The following is a 22,145-nucleotide window of genomic DNA, read 5'->3' on the forward strand; positions in this document are numbered from 1 at the left end:
ATCAGCAAGTCTAACCTGAAGTCTCCTCTGAGCTGGAGTAGGTAGATGTAGGAGACACCACTGGGATCTCTGGGGGAGACAGAAGGGAGGGGGGGAGAGGGGGAGGGAGAGGGGGGGGGAGAGGGGGAAGGGAGAGAGATAGAGAGGAAGGGAAAGACAGGGGGGAGAGGGGAGAGAGACGGGCAGAGAGACTTTTGACTTTTGATGCTCTTTACTGAGACACTCACCTCTAAAACAATGTTTTTGTGTTATAAAAACATGCACCCCACCCCACACAAACTCCACAGTCCACACGCCCCTCCACAGTCCACACGGGCCTCCACAGTCCACACGCCCCTCCACAGTCCACACGGGCCTCAACAGTCCACACGGGCCTCAACAGTCCACACGCCCCTCCACAGTCCACACGGCCCTCCACAGTCCACACGCCCCTCCACAGTCCACACGGCCCTCCACAGTCCACACGCCCCTCCACAGTCCACACGGCCCTCCACAGTCCACACGCCCCTCCACAGTCCACACGGCCCTCCACAGTCCACACGGCCCTCCACAGTCCACACGCCCCTCCACAGTCCACACGCCCCTCCACAGTCCACACGCCCCTCCACAGTCCACACGGCCCTCCACAGTCCACACGGCCCTCCACAGTCCACACGCCCCTCCACAGTCCACACGGCCCTCCACAGTCCACACGGCCTCCACAGTCCACACGGCCCTCCACAGTCCACACGCCCCTCCACAGTCCACACGGGCCTCCACAGTCCACACGCCCCTCCACAGTCCACACGGCCCTCCACAGTCCACACGGCCCCTCCACAGTCCACAACGGCCCTCCACAGTCCACACGGCCCTCCACAGTCCACACGGGCCTCCACAGTCCACACGCCCCCTCCACAGTCCACACGCCCCTCCACAGTCCACACGGGCCTCCACAGTCCACACGCCCCTCACAGTCCACACGGGCCTCCACAGTCCACACGCCCTCCACAGTCCACACGGCCCTCCACAGTCCACACGGCCCTCCACAGTCCACACGGCCCTCCACAGTCCACACGCCCCTCCACAGTCCACACGGCCCTCCACAGTCCACACGCCCCTCCACAGTCCACACGGCCCTCCACAGTCCACACGCCCTCCACAGTCCACACGGCCCTCCACAGTCCACACGGCCCTCCACAGTCCACACGGCCCTCCACAGTCCACACGGGCCTCCACAGTCCACACGGCCCTCCACAGTCCACACGGCCCTCCACAGTCCACACGGGCCTCCACAGTCCACACGCCCCTCCACAGTCCACACGCCCCTCCACAGTCCACACGGCCTCCACAGTCCACACGCCCCTCCACAGTCCACACGGGGCCTCCACAGTCCACACGGCCCTCCACAGTCCACACGGCCCTCCACAGTCCACACGGCCCTCCACAGTCCACACGGCCCTCCACAGTCCACACGCCCCTCCACAGTCACACGGCCCTCCACAGTCCACACGGCCCTCCACAGTCCACACGGCCCTCCACAGTCCACACGGCCCTCCACAGTCCACACGGGCCTCCAACAGTCCACACGGCCCTCCACAGTCCACACGGGCCTCCACAGTCCACACGGCCCTCCACAGTCCACACGCCCCTCCACAGTCCACACGCCCCTCCACAGTCCACACGGCCCTCCACAGTCCACACGGGCCTCCACAGTCCACACGGGCCTCCACAGTCCACACGCCCCTCCACAGTCCACACGCCCCTCCACAGTCCACACGGGCCTCCACAGTCCACACGCCCCTCCACAGTCCACACGGGCCTCCACAGTCCACACGGCCTCCACAGTCCACACGGCCCTCCACAGTCCACACGGCCCTCCACAGTCCACACGCCCCTCCACAGTCCACACGGCCCTCCACAGTCCACACGGCCCTCCACAGTCCACACGGCCCTCCACAGTCCACACGGCCCTCCACAGTCCACACGGGCCTCCACAGTCCACACGGCCCTCCACAGTCCACACGGCCTCCACAGTCCACACGGCCCTCCACAGTCCACACGCCCCTCCACAGTCCACACGCCCCTCCACAGTCCACACGGCCCTCCACAGTCCACACGGGCCTCCACAGTCCACACGGCCCTCCACAGTCCACACGCCCCTCCACAGTCCACACGCCCCTCCACAGTCCACACGGCCCTCCACAGTCCACACGGCCCTCCACAGTCCACACGCCCCTCCACAGTCCACACGGGCCTCCACAGTCCACACGGCCCTCCACAGTCCACACGGGCCTCACAGTCCACACGGCCCTCCACAGTCCACACGGGCCTCCAAGACACCCTGATCCCCCCATCAACTTGCTTCATCAGTAGATACAGACACATACACACTCAGGAGAGAGAGGGGGAAATACGTCTGTGGTTCAATGTTTTGTTTTATCTCTACTCTTGTTCAGCCTCTGGTCTGCACCTCTCTGTGTCACCGACCGTCTCTGCAGGAGTGGAGCGCTTTTTTTGCGTTTTTCTGGGAGTTTTTCCTTGTCTTCCTTGAGTGTTTTAGGTTGGATTAGGTGCAGTTCTATGGGCATATTGAAGCCCTGTGTGACATTGTTAGTATAAAGGGCTATACAAATTAAATTGGATTTGATTGAAGGGAGAGAGATAGAGAAAGAGTGTTTGTGTCAGGGCTGGGCTAAATCAGATTTAATATCAAGATATTGAGATGGTCTTCTCTCTCCCTTTGCCTTTTCTAATGTGTTCATGAATGATAAAATATCAAATGTAAATGTTCCCAGGTCTGTTTCATCTTAGTAGCTGCAAGCCAGACTTGTCGCTATGGTTTCCAGACCTCAGTCTTCAAACAAGCCTTTATCAAACATGTTACATGCTGAGGTAGTTCAGCACTGTACATCGCTCTTGTGACGACAGCAGCAGTTGTCTGTGTAATCTTATCTGTTCCTGCCAGCCAGCACTGTTAGCCTGCTAGTCGCTATGCTACACTACGCTAACACATCTCAGAGTGTAATCTTATCTGTTCCTGCCAGCACTGTTAGCCTGCTAGCGCTACACTAAGGTGGAGGAGGGGGAGGAGGAGGAGGAAAGTGAAGAGGGGAGGGAGGTACCTACTGATGCAGGGGGCGATAGGGGAGCGGCTCTGCTGGTAGCCTTTAGCACAGCGGTTGCAGGTGATGCCCGTCACACCGTCCTTGCAGGGACACTGGCCGGTCGTCTGGTTACACGTCTTCCCTGCAGCCCCCACCGGGTGGCAGTCACATGCTGGGGGAAAACAGTCACAAGCAATCTGGTCTAAACCAGAACTAGCACCATAACGAGGACCATGACCAGGACCAGGACCAAGAGTATGTGCTCAAACTTATGCTAGCAGTATGTGTGTGTACCTTTGCAGGCTCTCCTGTGGGAGATAGCCTTGGTCAGGTCTCTGTAGAAACCTTCCCTGCAGTAGTGGCAGTGCCGCCCAGCCGTGTTGTGACGACAGTTCAGACACACCCCTCCACTGCGCCGCCCGGACAGTTTAAACAGCTCCATGTTGAACCGACATCGGCGGGCATGGAGGTTACAGTGGCAGGCTTGGGGGAGAGAGGGGAGAGAGGGTTAAGGTTAGGGGAGGAGGGGAGAAAGAGGGGAGGAGGGGAGAGAGGGGACAAGATTAGGAAGGGAAAGGGGGGAGGGAGACGTTAAGAGGACGAAGGGGGGAGGAGATTGGGGAAGGTGAGGTTCATGTCTGTCATCACAAACCACTCCCTCCTCCAATATAATAATGATGTGTTCATTTAGCAGACTGTTTTATCCAGGGTCATTTCAACCTGCAATCTCTTGATCTGTGGTCCAATGCCCTCCCACTGAGCTACACCCACAACCTCAATCTTCCTCCTCTCCTGCCCTCCCCTCCTGCACCTGCTGATGCAGTTGAACTTTGACCTCTTGTAATGTCACACTAGAAACTTCCGTTCCCACAAGCCTCAAAGAATCAGAATCAGAATCAGAAAGGGATTTATTCGCCATGAAAGTTTGCACAGACAAGGAATTTGCTTTGGCAGGAAGGTGCATACAATAAACATATACCTAAAATTTAAATATGTGGACTAACTATACTAAGGGTACATAAACTAGCAGTACTAAGTGGGATTAGAATAGAATTAAATATACAATAAAATATAAGTTGCCGTAAATTACAATATAAAAATACAAAAATACAAATATTACAAAAAATACAAATGTACAAGATACCATGTTGTAATGCAGTGCAAAAAGCAGAGTGTTTTAAGCAAGAAGTCATTGAGTCAGTGTGGTCCCTTGGCCTTGTTGAAGAGGCCAACAGCGGAAGGGAAGAAACTGTTTTTGTGGCGTGAGGTATTGGTCCTGATAGACCGCAGCCTTCTGCCGGAGGGGAGTGACTGAAACAGGGAGTGTCCAGGGTGGGAGGAGTCGGCCACAATCTTCCTCGCTCGCCTCAGGGTCCTCGAGGTGTGCAGGTCCTCGAGGGTAGGCAGATTGCAGCCAATCACCTTCTCAGCAGTACGGATGATACGCTGCAGTCTGCTCTTGTCCTTGGCAGTGGCAGCAGCGTACCAGACGGTGATGGAGGAGGTGAGGATGGACTCAATGATGGCTGAGTAGAAGTGCACCATCATTGTCTTTGGCAGGTTGAACTTCTTCAGCTGCCGAAGGAAGTACATCCTCTGTTGTGCTTTCTTGATGAGGGAGCTGATGTTCAGTTCCCACTTGAGGTCCTGGGAGAGGATAGTGCCCAGGAAGCGGAAGGACTCCACCGTGTTGACTGGGGAGTCACACCGGGTGATGGGGGTGAGTGGGGCTGTGTTCCTCCTGAAGTCCACAACCATCTCCACTGTCTTAAGAGCATTGAGCTCTAAGTTGTTCTGGCTGCACCAGGTCACCAGGTTGGCCGCTTCCCACCTATAGTCAGACTCGTCTCCACCAGAGATGAGCCCAATACATTTAGTCATTTTAGTCGACGCTCTTATCCAGAGCGACTTACAGTAAGTACAGGGACATTCCCCCGAGGCAAGTAGGGTGAAGTGCCTTGCCCAAGGACACAACGTCAGTTGGCATGACCGGGAATCGAACTGGCAACCTTCGGATTATTAGCCCGACTCCCTCACCGCTCAGCCAACTGACTCCACTCCGTCGTCTGCAAACTTCAGGAGTTTGACGGACGGATGACTGGAGGTGCAACTGTTGGTGTACAGGGAGAAGAGCAGAGGAGAAAGGACGCAGCCCTGAGGTGATCCGGTGCTGATGGACCGGGAGTCAGAGACTTGTGTTCCCAGCTTAACGCACTGCTAAGTATACGCACACACACTTACATACACACACACACTCACATACACACACACACTCACATACACGCACACACTTACACACACACACACACACACTCACATACACACTTCATACACACACACATACACGCTTCACACACACTAATTCTTAGACAATCTGCTGTTTTTCTTGGAGGCTGCAGTGGGAGAGAGGCTGCAGTGGGAGAGAGGCTGCAGTGGGGGAGAGAGGCTGCAGTGGGAGAGAGGCTGCAGTGGGAGAGAGGCTGCAGTGGGAGAGAGGCTGCAGTGGGGGAGAGAGGCTGCAGTGGGAGAGAGGCTGCAGTGGGGGAGAGAGGCTGCAGTGGGAGAGAGGCTGCAGTGGGAGAGAGGCTGCAGTGGGAGAGAGGCTGCAGTTGGAGAGAGAGGCTGCAGTGGGAGAGAGGCTGCAGTGGGAGAGAGAGGCTGCAGTGGGAGAGAGGCTGCAGTGGGAGAGAGGCTGCAGTGGGGGAGAGAGGCTGCAGTGGGAGAGAGGCTGCAGTGGGAGAGAGGCTGCAGTGGGGGAGAGAGGCTGCAGCCCACTCTGCATCAGTCAAGTAACCATCAGCAGCCCGCGCCCACCCTGCATCAGTCAAGTAACCATCAGCAGCCCGCGCCCACCCTGCATCAGTCAAGTAACCATCAGCATCCCGCGCCCACCCTGCATCAGTCAAGTAACCATCAGCATCCCGCGCCCACCCTGCATCAGTCAAGTAACCATCAGCATCCCGCGCCCACTCTGCATCAGTCAAGTAACCATCAGCAGCCCGCGCCAACCCTGCATCAGTCAAGTAACCATCAGCATCCCGCGCCCACCCTGCATCAGTCAAGTAACCATCAGCAGCCTGCGCCCACCCTGCATCAGTCAAGTAACCATCAGATACTTAGAAGTCCATGTGTTGTTAAAAACTCTACATTCTGTATCAACCTTTCTTTGAACACATTTATTTATCTATTTTTTATTTGTTATTTACCTCACGCGGGCCGGGTGTGGGCTGCGGGCCGTATAATGCAGGTCTGCATGATGTTAGCACGTTGGGGTGTTGACATAGAGCATGATGTTAGCACGTTGGGGTGTTGACATAGAGCATGATGTTAGCACGTTGGGGTGTTGATGTTTTGTGTGCTAAACCTAGAGACAGATGTGGGGGGGGGGGAAAGAGGGGGTGTGCTACAGAGACGGGTGTGGGGGGTGAGGGAGGGTGTGTGCTAAACCTAGAGACAGGTGTGGGGGTGGCTGGTGGTCCCAGGGCCCCCCCTAGACAGGTGTGGGGGTGTCTGGTGGTCCCAGGGCCCCCCCTAGACAGGTGTGGGGGTGGCTGGTGGTCCCAGGGCCCCCCCTAGACAGGTGTGGGGTGGCTGGTGGTCCCAGGGCCCCCCCTAGACAGGGTGGGAGCACCTGGCCAGAGGAAGTACAAGGATGACACCCAGACTCTTAACCTTGGGGGATGGTGAAACGGATTGGTTGTCAATAACAAGAGAAAAACTGTCAAAATGGCCTCGAAACGACGGCAGGAGTCAGGAGCAGAGAAGAGAAAGAAGAAGAAACTGCGAGATGGTGCCCGTGCATCACTTGCAGGTAAGTCCATGTTTAATCATTCTTAAATACGGGAAATGTGCTGCTAATGTAAAGGTTAGCCTATGCATACACCTCGAACTAGCTGATGTTATTGCTAATGTTAGCAAACTCAAATATGTTATAACTTAGGTGCAAGCTAAATTGAGATTTTACTGTTAAACATATATGCATTTTACAAGTAACTGAAGCCAGCTAGCTGTTACTTTACTTTACATTCTATTATGGTTTTATATTAGATTTATCAAATAGTTTGTGAATATCCTAAGTAATAAAGGTGGAGAGCTCCTCAGTTTTAAATGTTAATAATGTTTTCGGTATAAGATTCTTTGTTTTAATATTTTGTCTCTTTCTATACTGATCCTTTTTCTTCGTATTTCTAAATGAATGCAGGTTCAAATACTGAGATACGTACAAGGAGGAGCACCTGGCCAGAGGAAGTACAAGGAGGAGCACCTGGCCAGAGGAAGTACAAGGAGGAGCACCTGGCCAGAGGAAGTACAAGGAGGAGCACCTGGCCAGAGGAAGTACAAGGAGGAGCACCTGGCCAGAGGAAGTACAAGGAGGAGCACCTGGCCAGAGGAAGTACAAGGAGGAGCACCTGGCCAGAGGAAGTACAAGGAGGAGCACCTGGCCAGAGGAAGTACAAGGAGGAGCACCTGGCCAGAGGAAGTACAAGGAGGAGCACCTGGCCAGAGGAAGTACAAGGAGGAGCACCTGGCCAGAGGAAGTACAAGGAGGAGCACCTGGCCAGAGGAAGTACAAGGAGGAGCACCTGGCCAGAGGAAGTACAAGGAGGAGCACCTGGCCAGAGGAAGTACAAGGAGGAGCACCTGGCCAGAGGAAGTACAAGGAGGAGCACCTGGCCAGAGGAAGTACAAGGAGGAGCACCTGGCCAGAGGAAGTACAAGGAGGAGCACCTGGCCAGAGGAAGTACAAGGAGGAGCACCTGGCCAGAGGAAGTACAAGGAGGAGCACCTGGCCAGAGGAAGTACAAGGAGGAGCACCTGGCCAGAGGAAGTTCAAGGAGGAGCACCTGGCCAGAGGAAGTACAAGGAGGAGCACCTGGCCAGAGGAAGTACAAGGAGGAGCACCTGGCCAGAGGAAGTACAAGGAGGAGCACCTGGCCAGAGGAAGTACAAGGAGGAGCACCTGGCCAGAGGAAGTACAAGGAGGAGCACCTGGCCAGAGGAAGTACAAGGAGGAGCACCTGGCCAGAGGAAGTACAAGGAGGAGCACCTGGCCAGAGGAAGTACAAGGAGGAGCACCTGGCCAGAGGAAGTACAAGGAGGAGCACCTGGCCAGAGGAAGTACAAGGAGGAGCACCTGGCCAGAGGAAGTACAAGGAGGAGCACCTGGCCAGAGGAAGTACAAGGAGGAGCAACCATCTCCAAGCAGTTCAGGCACACATCAGCCCCAGCTGGCCAGCAGGTCTGTAGACTCCACAACAGGACCAAGCCCTGATCAACCACCCTCAACCAGCAGGTCTGTAGACTCCACAACAGGACCAAGCCCTGATCAACCACCCTCAACCAGCAGGTCTGTAGACTCCACAACAGGACCGAGCCCTGATCAACCACCCTCAACCAGCAGCTCTGTAGACTCCACAACAGGACCAAGCCCTGATCAACCACCCTCAACCAGCAGCTCTGTAGACTCCACAACAGGACCAAGCCCTGATCAACCACCCTCAACCAGCAGGTCTGTAGACTCCACAACAGGACCAAGCCCTGATCAACCACCCTCAACCAGCAGCTCTGTAGACTCCACAACAGGACCAAGCCCTGATCAACCACCCTCAACCAGCAGTTTAGGGACAGATACACAGCAGAGAACCACCACCTCTGAATAGGTGTTACATTGTGATGCTGCTATTGTGTTATTGGTATTGAGTTATATGTTTGGTAATACAAAATTAAACTGGCAAAAACAACTCTCTGGGTGGGAGTGGGTTTGAGGGGGGAATCATAAAGGAATTATGCTTAGGGCACCAAAATGGCTAGCAGCAAGGCATGCACATATGGACACATCCCAGCCCACTTACACACCAAGGCATGCACATATGGACACATCCCAGCCCACTTACACACCAAGGCATGCACATATGGACACATCCCAGCCCACTTACACACCAAGGCATGCACATATGGACACATCCCAACCCACAAATGATCAGACACACACACATACACATACAACCATGTATGTCTTGACACACGCACATGCATGTACAGATGCACAGATGCAATCCTGTGCACTCACCTACTAAAGGTCAATTCAGTAAACCAAATAAAAACTTTTGCTAGGAGTTATGTATAATACGTTCCTTGTTCCACTGGTTGTCCTAATGTCATGGCAGGTTTGCTGCATACTTTGCTGCCAAAATAAAACAGTTAGGCAAGTTTCCTAATGAATTAAACCATTTCTGTCTCTTTCTTCTTCCACGCCCCCTCTATTTTTCTTTCCCTCTCTCTTTCTCTCTCCTGCTACCCTCTCTCTCCCCCCCACTCTCTCTCCCTCCCACTCTCTCTCCCCCCCACTCTCTCTCTCTCTCCCTCCCACTCTCTCTCCCCCCCACTCTGTCTCCCTCCCACTCTCTCATCTCTCCTCTGCTTCTCCTCTCTCCTGTTTCTAAAGTGTTGAATTGAGAGGCTGTGAGGAATGTCAAACAGAACGATCATTAGCAGCAAAGGCACAATGTGGCCCTGCTGCCACGACACTGAGCCTCCTCCCTCCCTCCCTCCCTCCCTCCGTCCCTCCATCCTCTTACCTACCTCTCCCTCCCTCCATCCCTCCCTCCATCCTCTTACCTACCTCTCCCTCCCTCCATCCTCTTTCCTCCCTCCCTCCCTCCCTCCATCCTCTTACCTACCTCTCCCTCCCTCTATCCCTCCCTCCTCTTCCCTACCTCTCCCTCCCTCCCTCCCTCCCTCCCTCCATCCTCTTACCTACCTCTCCCTCCCTCCATCCTCTTCCCTCCCTCCCTCCGTCCATCCTCTTCCCTCCCTCCCTCCCTCCATCCTCTTCCCTCCCTCCCTCCATCCTCTTCCCTACCTCTCCCTCCCTCCATCCTCTTCCCTCCCTCCCTGCCTCCCTCCCTCCATCCTCTTCCCTACCTCTCCCTCCCTCCATCCTCTTCCCTACCTCTCCCTCCCTCCCTCCATCCTCTTCCCTCCCTCCCTCCCTCCATCCTCTTACCTACCTCTCCCTCCCTCCATCCCTCCCTCCTCTTCCCTACCTCGCTCCATCCTCTTACCTACCTCTCCCTCCCTCCCTCCATCCCTCCCTCCATCCTCTTCCCTCCCTCCCTCCCTCCGTCCATCCTCTTCCCTCCCTCCCTCCATCCTCTTCCCTCCCTCCCTCCCTCCATCCTCTTCCCTACCTCTCCCTCCCTCCATCCTCTTCCCTCCCTCCCTGCCTCCCTCCCTCCATCCTCTTCCCTACCTCTCCCTCCCTCCATCCCTCCCTCCCTCCATCATCTCCTCTCCCTCCCCGTCCTTTACCCTACCTCTCTTTCCCTGCCTCCCTCCCTCCCTCCTTCACTCCCTCCCTCTCTTTCTCCCCTTTCACCCTCTCTCTCTTCTTCCATCTCTCCCTCCCCTTTATTCCCTCTCTCTATCTCTATCTCTCTCGTCACTCCCCTCTCTCTTTTTCGCTTTCCCGTTCTATCTCTCTCTCTCTCTATTTTCTCTCCTTTCCTCATTCTGTCCTGTGTGCCCCCCCCAGAAGCCCCCCTCCACCCACCAGGAACCCCCCCCCCAGACCCCCACTGACGGCATGATGGACGCCACGAGTGACAAGCTTTTGTTCTGTGTGAGCTGAGGGGGAGCGAGTGAGGAGAAGGAGGGAAACAGCTAGTTCACTCGTTCTGTTTGGTTGAATATACCATGGTGCTGTCAGGGGCCTTGCCTTCTCCTCCGTTCCCCCTTCCTCCCTTCTCTCAAACCCCATCTCTCCTACCCCTCCTCTCCTCCCTCCACTCCTCTTCTCCTCCCCCTGCCTCTTCTCCCACTCTACTCCCTCCTGCCACCCCTCCCCACCCAGCCCAGTCTCTAGGGTGGTTTGTTGCTATTGATAGCACACATACATACACACACACACACACACACATAGACAAACAGGCACACACATGCACATACACACCCCCTGGCACTCACACACACCTAGACACACGCAGACATACACACGTCTGCAGAGTGTCAGCACCACAGGCCCTAACCCTAACCCCCACAGAAAGGAAACCTTTCTCTCCAGTTTCAGTTGAACTCGGACACCACGTGGAGGAGTAGTTTTTTCTCTGTGTGACAAAGATAATCAATAAGAACACCGTCATCTCCCGTCCAATCACATACGAGATACGAGTAGCTTCATGTGCGTGCGTGTTTAGAGAAACCAGATTCAATTCCTTCTTCCAGAGGATCACTTTCTGATCGCGAAGGATCAACATCGGAGCTCATTATGAATCCAGACATGAAAAACTATGTTTTAAAACTTGCAGACAAAACTATTTAGCAGGCGAACATAGCACAGGCTACATACTGATACAGTTATAGAGTCAAGAGAAATGTACTCAAGATTTGTGACAACTGACTTTGCCAGGCTCCAGTCAGGTGATGTCACGTCACGCCTGTCTTCAGATTAAATTGAAAACAGGTTAAATTGAAAACAACTTTTAGTAAAGGTAATTAAAAAGCAACAATATGATACCGTTTTGTTTTTTTGTTTAGTCTAATGTCTGACTGTGTATGTCTGACTGAGTATCTACAATTCATACCAGGGTGCGATTAGAGAACAAAAAAGAACTAGAGAGGGTACCATTTCTGGGGAAATTGTAGGGTGTGCTTGCGTCGGTTGCACAGGGGTCCGTTTTTGAATGACATTTTTACAACTGATATTTCTGTATATTTTATATAAAAATGCATACTTATTATTTATAAAGATTACATAGATTTAAAAGCATTTTTTTTTTGCTGCTCATTTACAACTGAAAATACGAGTGAAGTGTAGAATGAAATAGATGTCTTCTTATTTCCCCTGCAAGAGGCTGCCTCATCGTTGAATCAAAACAAAGAAATTTGTCAGACCGGTGTAAAAATTGACCTAATCTCTATGACTTAAACGTCATTTTAAGTTTTTCCCTTCTCGTGATATTTTCAGGCATTTAGCCTACTCATTGCATTCATTCATTAATAAATAACCCCCTTTGAAGATTATTCTACGACGTTACCCGGCAGTAGAAGATGAAATCGCGATTCAAACAGTACCATCTGCTAACTGAAAATATGCCCCCCAAAACGTAAATAAGCTTGACATTTATTTTGTGGAAAATCGCTCATTCATAAAAAGCTCACTGGTAGCGATCATTGTCATTAACAACGCAAAATGCGATATAGCCCTGTGTGGAAAAGCTGCCCCGGTAAATTGTACTACTACGGTACAGTACTAGACTACTGCTGTGTTCGTCTTGGTAGCGATTGCCTTGGTTGAATTGGATTTAACGTTCCGTTGTACGGTTTAGGCTGAAATTATTTATTTTCATGAACAGATTGACAACGTTTAGGCTGTGGCAATGAAGTTCAGGTTAGTAGTTAGATAGACTTTTGATTTAAGTAAGGGGAGTGCCGAACATGTTCTGTCGCCGTTTGACTTCCTAAACAGCTGTGTACTGTAGATGTTTTTGTAGTGTGTCTAGCGTAGGCTACAGCGTTGCAGTGAGCTACAGTACACTGGTTTGAAACCACAGGTAATGGTAATTTCACCAACAAATAATTTACTAATGTCAGAATAAATCCTACAACGAAAATGTATATGTGACGAATGTTTACATTTACATTTACATTTATTCATTTAGCAGACGCTTTTATCCAAAGCGACTTCCAAGAGAGAGCTTTACAAAGTGCATAGGTCACTGATCATAACAACAAGATAGCCAAAAAACATTGCGAGTAGCCAAAACATGAAGCACACATTGTGAACAACCAAAGTAAGTGCCAAAGGGAAGAACCATAAGAGCATGTAGTTAAACAAGTTACAATTAAACAACATGAACAGCTATAAGTGCAAGTGTACCTGTGGAAAAAAGCAAGCAACAGTAATAAAACAATATATCACAGCGAGAACAAAAATTTAAATCAGTTACCACTAACCACAAAAGCAACAAGTCTCTAAGCAAGAGTCATTGTGATCCTTGAGGAAACTAACATCGGGTCAAGCGAACCGTTCCTAAGTACTGTTGTACTCCCGGAACAAGTGCGTCTTTCTTGAGCCGTTTATTTTAACGATTGAAAACAGATAACGCTACATCATAGACCACTGTAGTATGTGTTGCCCGGGCAACACAGGCTAATGTCATGATGCTAATACTTCAGTGAAATAGTAGACTACTGTTTCCGAAAGTAGATGTACTTCCTTAATAATATCAGCTTATATTGTACATTACACATCACAATTGTGTGTCATATCACAAAGTAAAACTAGAGAGGATACAATTTCTGGGGAAATTGTAGGGTGTGCTTGCTTGCGTCGGTTGCACAGGGGTCTGTATATTTTATATAAAAATGCATCGGGCCTACTTATTATTTATAAAGATTACATAGATTTAAAAGCATCTTTTTTTTGCTGCTCATTTACAACTCAAAATATGAGTGAAGTGTAGAATGAAATATGATGTCTTCTCATTTCCCCTGCAAGAGGCAGCTGACAGGCTGAATCAAAACGAATACATTTGGCAGACCGGTGTACAAATGGACCTAATCTCTATGACTTAAACGTCCTTTTAAGTTGTCCCTTCTCGTGATATTTTCAGGCATTTAGACTACTCATATTGCATTCATTCATTAATAAAGAACCCCCTTTTAAGATTATTCTACGACTTTACCGGCAGAAGATAGAATCGCGATTCAAATAGTACCATCTGCTAACTGAAAATATGCCCCCAAAAACGTAAATAAGCTTGACATTTATTTAGTGGAAAATAGCTCATTCATAAAAAGCTCACTGGTAGCGATCATTGTCAGTAACAACTCAAAATGCGATATAGCCCTGTGTGGAGAAGCTGCCCCGGTAAATTCTACTACTACAGTACAGTACTAGACTACTGCTGTGTTCGTCTTGATAGCGATTGCGTTGGTTGAATTCGATTAAACGTTCCGTTGTACGGTTTAGGCTGAAATTAATTATTTTCATGAACAGATTGACAAAGTTTAGGCTGTGGCAATGAAGTTCAGGTTAGTAGTCAGATAGTTTCCCTACTGAAAGACTTTTGAGTAAGGGGAGTGCCGAACATGTTCTGTTGCCGTTTGACTTAAACAGCTGAGGAGTTGTTGTTAGCTACTCACACTAGTCTCGGGTACAGTAGGCTACAGCGTTGCAGTGAGCTACACTGGTTTGAAACCACAGGTAATGGTAATTTCACCAACAAATCGTTTTCTAATGTCAGAATAAATCCTACAACGAAAATGTATATGTGAGGAATGTTTATTTTAACGATTGAAAACAGATAACGCTACATCATAGACCACTGTAGTATGTGTTGCCCGGGAAACACAGGCTAATGTCATGATGCTAATACTTCAGTGAAATAGTAGACTACTGTTTCCGAAAGTAGATGTACTTCCTTAATAATATCAGCTTATATTGTACATTACACATCACAATTGTGTGTCATATCACAAAGTAAAATGAGTAAATAGTTATCACCCTGGCCTCTTTTCTTGTGGCGTTTCTGCAGCTGCCTTGCAGTAAAGCTATAGTTAGCCTAGCTATCCCCCAAGTTAACAGATGTGAAACGAATGTTCTGGCAAAGGTAGTCACGCGTGTTTTCGTGACGCAGTGACGTTAGTAACGTCAGTGACTGTGGCTAGCAAATTAGCCACCGTTAGCTTCACTTTTCGCCACAAAAACTTAACTTACGCTTAAACCATGCAACGGAACGTAAATTCCAATAGAAGCAACTCAATCGCTACCAAGACGAAACTTTTGACACCTACGTTGTCTATGTAGGCCAAGTATTTACTGAGTTTTAGGGGGGCAAAAAGAAATAAAAATAATAATAATAATATATATGTGAGAGAACAAAGGTTGTGCTCTCGCCGAAGGCTTGAGCACACCCAATGAGTAAATAGTTATCACCCTGGCCTCTTCACTTGTGGCGTTTCTGCAGCTGCCTTGCAGTAAAGCTATAGTTAGCCTAGCTATCCCCCAAGTTAACAGATGCTAAACGAATGTTCTGCTACAGGTAGTCACGCGTGTTTTCGTGACGTTAGTGACGTAGTGACGTTAGTAAAGTCAGTGACTTTGGCTAGCAAATTAGCCACCGTTAGCTTCACTTTTCGCCACAAAAACGTAACTTGAGCCTAAACCATGCAACGGAACGTAAATCCCAATAGAAGCAACTCAATCGCTACCAAGACGAAACTTTTGACACCTAGGTTGTCTATGTAGGCCAAATATTGACTGAGTTTTAGGGGGGCAAAAAGAATAATAACTAGAAAAGGCTGTTCCTGCGAAACAGTAGTGAGAATGCTGAAAACCTGAATGGGGATAGCTGACCATGCTAAAAAAGCTGAAAAGTTAAAATTTAGTAGAAAGTTATGAGCTGAAGCTTCAAAGCAACCGAAAGGTATTTTTGAAAGGGGCTGGAGCAGCATTCCAACAATGATTTGAAAGGATTTACCATTACTTTTAAAGAGAGAATAATTTGCACAAAAACCTTCATATTTTAAAAAGTATAAAAGTGAGAAATGAGAAAATACCCGCAAGCTGAAAGCTGAAATTAATTTCAAAAATGTGTGAGTCACACAAAAGAGGCAGTGTGGAATCTGAACTGCATCATCTTAACAAAGCTAAGAGCTAAAATAGCCTACAATGCGGGAGAAGCTGAAAGCTGAACTGTTAAACAGAAGAAGAAGTAGGCCTAGGCTAGCTAGTCGTAACAAGAATATTATCGTTTTAACAGCTGAAATTATAGTTGGGATAGTAATAGCAGTAGCAGATGTAGCCTAACATTGAGTGTGTTTACTCGGCTTTCTTAGTAGGATTCAATGTGTTGATGGAATGAAACATACAGCAGTAGAGCCGATACAGGAAGAAACGGCGACACTTTGTTGCAGAAGGATGATGGTGCAAGTTTTGTCCGTGGAGCATACAACGATTAATAAAAAGAATCATGTAGACGCGTTTATTGAGTAATCGCATAACTAATTACACATCTAAACGGAGTAATCTATAATTGGCATAAACCGACAATTGCTAGTAATCGGGTTTCTCATGGTCAAGTAAACGCACCAATCACCTGTGTGAGAGACTGAGTGGTGCGTGTCTGTCGTTACGGTGATGGTGCAGCTATGATTGCTAACGCGCTGAGGGTAGAGAATAATAGAAATGTAGCTAGAATCCACACCTCAAACAAGTTAACCTAGACGCAAAACTGTACGTCCAATCCAAAAAATAAGGATATTTTCCGAGACCCAAGACTCTGCCGAAACCAGAGATATTCTTTATATGTCTGTGCAGTCAGAAATACTACTCTACCTGCAGTTTCAAAAACGTGTTCCTTTTGCTTTCCTGGTGCGTGTTTGTTTGGTTGCCACGGCGATGGAGCAGCTGTGATCGCTAACGAGCTGGGCAGAGAGAATAACTAATGTAGCTAGAATCCACACCTCAAACAAGTTAACCTAGACGCAAAACTATACGTCCAATCCAAAATATAATATTTATATTTTAATATTTTCCAAGACCCAAGACTCTGCCGAAACCAGAGATGTCCTTTATATGTCTGTGCGGTCAGAAATACGACTCTACCGGCAGTTTCAAAATCTTTTTTCTTTCGCTTTCTCTGACGGATTTTACCCACCTCTCCATTGAAGTTAGTGAGAGAATTTGAAAGGCTGCTCTCGCTTCAAGGCTCATAGCTGAAAATCTGTAAGTGTGAGCTCTTTAGTAGTTACATTCGCTGAAAGAGGACAATTCTTCCTACATTTTAAGGTATAACTTGTTTCTGTAAGTTAAACTATATGAACGTTAGAGGAATTTGTTTGACAATTTAGTTGAATATCAGAAAAAGAGCAGCCAGCAGTGTGCCACTCTGCTTGCTTCTCATTCATAAAAATCAAGAAGGAGCAAACATTTTAATGTATTTCAAACTGTCATAATTCAAAATTGGCTGAATATTTGAAAAAGCTGAATCATTTGGGAATAGCTGAATGTCTTGTGAACATTTTAAAGGTTGAATGGTGTCTCTAGCTGAAAGTATGCTGAAGTAGTTACGTTTGAAAGAGGAGGAAGCTTTTTAATGATTTGAAAGGATTTACCATTACTTTTAATGGGAGAATAATTTGCACAAAAACCTTAATGTCTTAAAAAGTATAAAAGTGAGAAATACCAAAAGTCATAGCCAACATCTCCTGAAGGAGCTGAACGTTTTGATACAAAGATTGTAGGAATCGGTGTAAGTATGCAGAACTAGTTAAAGGCCCAAAAACGGCGGAAGAACTAAGAAGTTGATATAATAATAATAATAATAAAGAGAAACAGGAAAACAATAGTGAGAATGCTTAACAGCATTCTCACAATAATATATATGTGAGAGAACAAAGGTTGTGCTCTTGCCGAAGGCTTGAGCACACCCAATAATATATATGTGAGAGAACAAAGGTTGAGCCCTTGCCGAAGGCAAAGCACACCCAATTACTACAATTTCTGTCTATTTAGTCTCTTTTTCTCTGTCTGGCTGTTTCATGAAAGATTTAGGAACGAACATGCTACCTTTTACATCTGATTCTGTAGCATTTATTTGTCTCGTTTTGGGTCGGAGCTGTGTCATAACTACCGGCCCAGTCTCAGTCTCAGTTAAACTAGGATGATCAAAATCGCAACATTATTTTCTATGTAGTTTTTGGTTTTATATTTGATCTAATTTGGCAACATAATATTGCCTACACATAACAACCCAGGAAAAGTTTATCTAACAAAATACTTAAAAACATTTTATTTTAGGTAGCTTAATTGCTAAGACTAAGACATTAATTTCATAAAACATAATTTATACCTGATATTTAGCTATTTATAAATAATTAAAACAAAATATTGAGAGAGATTTCCGCGAAACAGCAAACTGCATTCATTGAATTTGGATTTAACTTTGGCCTAAAAGGCTCAGTTTGGTGATGAAAGCAATACGTTGCGATAATAACAGATACGTTTTCAATTATGTAATACGCAAAATATTTACACGATCATTTCAATCAGAAAAAACACAGCACCGTTGACTTACCAACACATTCGTTGGCCTCTCTGGCCGTCGCGCGCTGCCACGGCCGGTCGTAATGGAACGGCTTGCACCTGTCGCACTCCGGTCCCGCGGTGTTGTGCTTGCACTCACACACCAAGTTCCCATCCCGGTCTTTCACGCACTTCGAGGCGTGCCCGTTACATTTGCACCGTCCGCCAACCTGCAGGTCAGACACTGCGTAGAAGTAGGAATCGCGCGCCAGCTCTGAGTCGTCCTCATTCTCGTCTCCGAAAGTGTGCAACCGGCTGAACATAACCTTGATGTCGGTGGCCGTGACCCAGTCTTGCAGCACCGGGGAGTTATCAAAGTCGTGCGCAGATGGCCTACCGTCCAGGGTGCTGAACGCGATGAGGCCGCCGGTGAGAGGGTGCATGTCAGTGTGCGAGTCTGTGCAGATAGCCTCCTGCTCATTCACCTTGGTGATGGCTGCCTTGTTCTGGCGGCCGTACATCTTCTTACACTGGGTAGAGTAGAACTGGAACGGAACCCATGACTTGCCGTAGTCCATGGATTTGAAGATGGCCATGGACTCCGGGCGCGGGGAGCAGAACTGCAGACTGACGTAGGTCACCTCAAACTTCTTCCCGAGAGACAGCGCGAGCGTGACGTTCAGCGGGTATTGTACATAGTTCTCAGATTGCCAACAGGTCAGATTGTGTGGGTTGTTAAGATCCGTTAAATACGCCGGTGGGTGAGCCTTTTTGGGATCCTCACTGTCGCACGTGTGACAATCCCTTGTTCTCTCCTCTCCCGTCTCGCTCACGACACAGTACCGGGTGGCCGGGGTTCCACAGGTGCTGGAGACGCGCACGTCCTTACCGAAAGCAGAGTTAACAAAATCCGGGATACATCTCCGGGGGTTTCCATTCTCGTCGTAGCAGGGGTCCGGAAGGGAGGATTGTGCAGCGAACATGCTCATGCCATACCCTGCGAGCACTCCCTCAGCTAGTAGGCATGCGGCCACCGCGGTGACCCACACCTCCAGATTCCGCGTCATGGTAACCCGGGATTCTCGGTGTCCGCTGCACTGAGTCATGGAGATGAGTAGAAAGAAAACGTTAACACAGTTGAACAATTTCAAGATGCTTTAATCTAAAATGCTGAAATAGTCTCCACTGAATCAAATAGGTTACACTGGAAGAAATACACGGTTTTACGCATGGCATTCACACCTAAAGTAGGCTAGAACAAAAATTATCCCGCAAATTCACAAACTAAAAAAAGAAAACATAGGCCTGAGGTTAAATCAACCACGCACGTGAGAATCTGTAAACACATGCAGAAGCGCAGCCGTGTATAGTAATGGATCAACCTGTTTTTATCTTATGTGATGAAAAAAGACAACTCCAAAAGCCGAGCCTGTAGACTTGTCCTGGATGCAAAACTCGAGTCCCCAGTCGACTACTGTCTTTACGCACGAGACACTCCCGTTAATCTCTGGTGTTTGAGCTGAAGTTCAATACAAACAGGTTATGAAAAGGTCCTCTCTATCAACTTCCCTCACTCTGTCTTCCTCTCCGCCACACCTCTCTGTCCCGTTCCCCGTCTGCCGCGCGCTCTGCTTTGACAGACAAGAGCGAGCCAGTTATCCGGGGGCGCTCGAGGTGGCGGGCTGCTATGGAGACGCTCTCACAAAAAACCCTTGAGTGGATGGCAGAGCGACCTCTATCGGCAGGCTTCCAATCAACACAATTTCAGAGATTTCTTTTTATTTCTAAATTGGCAGCGTGTTTTCCTGTTTGGTTTCGCTTCCGAGCAGTTTAACTAGATAACAAGTAGTTCAAACGTTACCTTAGTCCAATAGCAAGAGAGAGCGAAAGCCATTCCTTTTTATGTTAGAATAATTTAATGACACACGCCTGCGTGATTCTTTAGATTCGCGAGGTAAACTAATTAAGATGCGTTGGAATGTTGTGATATTCCGCTAATTGTACGTCGCATGAGAAAGCTGTTCGCAAGTGTCTCAATTCAGTTATTTAGTGAAGGATCCCTTTTGATTAGCTAGTAGTAGCTAAAATAACCAAAATAAATGTAATGGTCAAAATTTCTGGAAATGCTACACCCTTTGCCAGAGCTCTAACTGTGAACCATCAGCATCTTTTGTTTCCTCATTAGAAGGTTACCAGAACCCTAACTCAACCAATGCACAAGGTGTTTAGTGATGATGTAGTAGCCTACATTTGACCAACATAGCTACAGTGCTGTAACAGGTGTAATAACTGTGTAACAGGTTAGGGTCTGGATGTGTACTGGTAGACTTAGTGTTTAGCCGTGTTCTGGAATAGTTATGCTCGGTTTGTGGGATACAGCAAGAAAGGGCATCTCATTCATGATACACATTTATTCCGTTCCGACCCAACGAGATGCTAGCATAATTTATTCAGGTCACCTGACTGTTCAGGTCACCTGACTGTTTACAAACCAACAAAGGTAACAGAGGAGACTAATCAGTGGCCTTCAGTTCTCGTAGGAACCGATAGTCATCTCCTAAGTGCACGTTCTGTCCACTACAGGAATAAACTTTGTGCATCGCCGTCACCGCGGAGTATCACTTGTCCTAGCTTCAGAAGCTCGTGCGTAAATGATGCCGGAGCGCCATCGCGTGGTCGGGTCGTCAGAGACACTCTCGCTTACAGCCTGGTGAGTGTATTTCTGGCGAGTCTCGCCCGCGGCTGCTTATACACATCACGATTTAGAAGGAGACAGAGCAGTGTGTTTTTACACATTAGAGCCCGGTGTTAGAGGGAGTCAGGTGGTCGAGCGGTTAGGGAGTCGGGCTCGTAATTTTACCGGTTCGATTCCCGGCTGTGCCAAATGACGTTGTGTCCTTGGGCAATGCACTTCACCCTACATGCCTCGGGGGGAATGTCCCTGTACTTACTGTAAGTCTCTCTGGATAAGAGCGTCTGCTAAATGACTAAATGTTTAAATATATGGACAAGGCCTCACGTTTGAGGACTGGATGAAGACTACAGAAACTTTTTTAGAGCTATACACTTCTGATCCTTGATTTGATCTGTAGGGCCTACTTTCTACACGTGCTATTTGTTTGTCTCTTTGGACGAAAGTGTCTTCTGAATAATAAAATGTAATGTAAGAGTTTTTACAGTAATGTAAAAATGTTTACAGTATTGATCACGACAATTTCTTTGCAAAAGTCTAAACACACCTCTCACTTTAAGACACAATTGTCACCATTATGTCATTTAGAAAACACTGCTGTTTGATAAGTAAACTCAAACCAGCACAATTTAAACACCCTTAACAACCAATTATCCATGTGTAAGTACTAACAAGCAAAAGTACTCAACAAGCAATAAGGGGTTTGGAATGAAAAAAAAAGGTAAGCTCATCTTTACTTTGAAATCATGGATGCAAATATCAGAGGAAGAGGTCGAACTGTCAGAATGAGAGGAGGTGGACAAGGGAGAGGAAGAGGCAGAGGAAGAGTAAGAAGAACAACAATCTCAAATGAGATTTGGCCACACTATGACATAAATTCCTATTTACAGAACAACCTTCTCCAAGCCGTGGAAGAAGCTTGTGGGGACATTTCTGTGGAGTCTTGTCATGGATGGCTCAGGCATTCATGGGCATTTTGCCCCCGCTGTTTGGCTAGAGAAAACATTGCCTTTGATGTTGAGGAAAATCTCTGGCCTGACCCTGGTCAGAGATAGGATGCTGACCCAGAATGAACGGTACTGTAGAGTACTCAAGCCGTGTTACTCAAGTGAAAAAATGCTTTGTTTATTTCCTTGTTTTCTGAATTTGTGTTGTTGACTAACAGTACTACCATTTATATTGCGACCACTACAGTAACAAGAGCTCAAAATGCAATTGTTGTATAATGCAAATAGAAAATAAACATCCTGTAAGAAGGACAATTGCAGTATTTGTGAGTTTTATGATTTACATCATGTCAAACTCATGAGGTGGAACATAAAACAAATTCAGGGACACGTTA

At 48.2% G+C, this 22,145-nt stretch overlaps 1 protein-coding gene across 1 annotated transcript in view; it reads right to left on the minus strand.

Moving 5' to 3' along the window:
- The window catches only part of ntn1b (netrin 1b), a 21,487-nt gene extending 2,309 nt beyond the window's left edge, over window positions 1–19,178 (minus strand). Inside the window, exons 1-4 of the mRNA XM_067231112.1 lie at window positions 18,164–19,178; window positions 3,378–3,566; window positions 3,106–3,255; window positions 16–69 (exon numbers count right to left, since the gene is read on the minus strand). Coding sequence (XP_067087213.1) covers window positions 16–69; window positions 3,106–3,255; window positions 3,378–3,566; window positions 18,164–19,178 — 1,408 coding nt within the window. The remainder of the gene's footprint in view (window positions 1–15; window positions 70–3,105; window positions 3,256–3,377; window positions 3,567–18,163) is intronic.
- Between the last annotated feature and the right edge of the window lie 2,967 nt (window positions 19,179–22,145).

Source organism: Osmerus mordax, chromosome 3 (assembly GCF_038355195.1).
Source record: "Osmerus mordax isolate fOsmMor3 chromosome 3, fOsmMor3.pri, whole genome shotgun sequence".
Taxonomy (NCBI): domain Eukaryota; kingdom Metazoa; phylum Chordata; class Actinopteri; order Osmeriformes; family Osmeridae; genus Osmerus; species Osmerus mordax.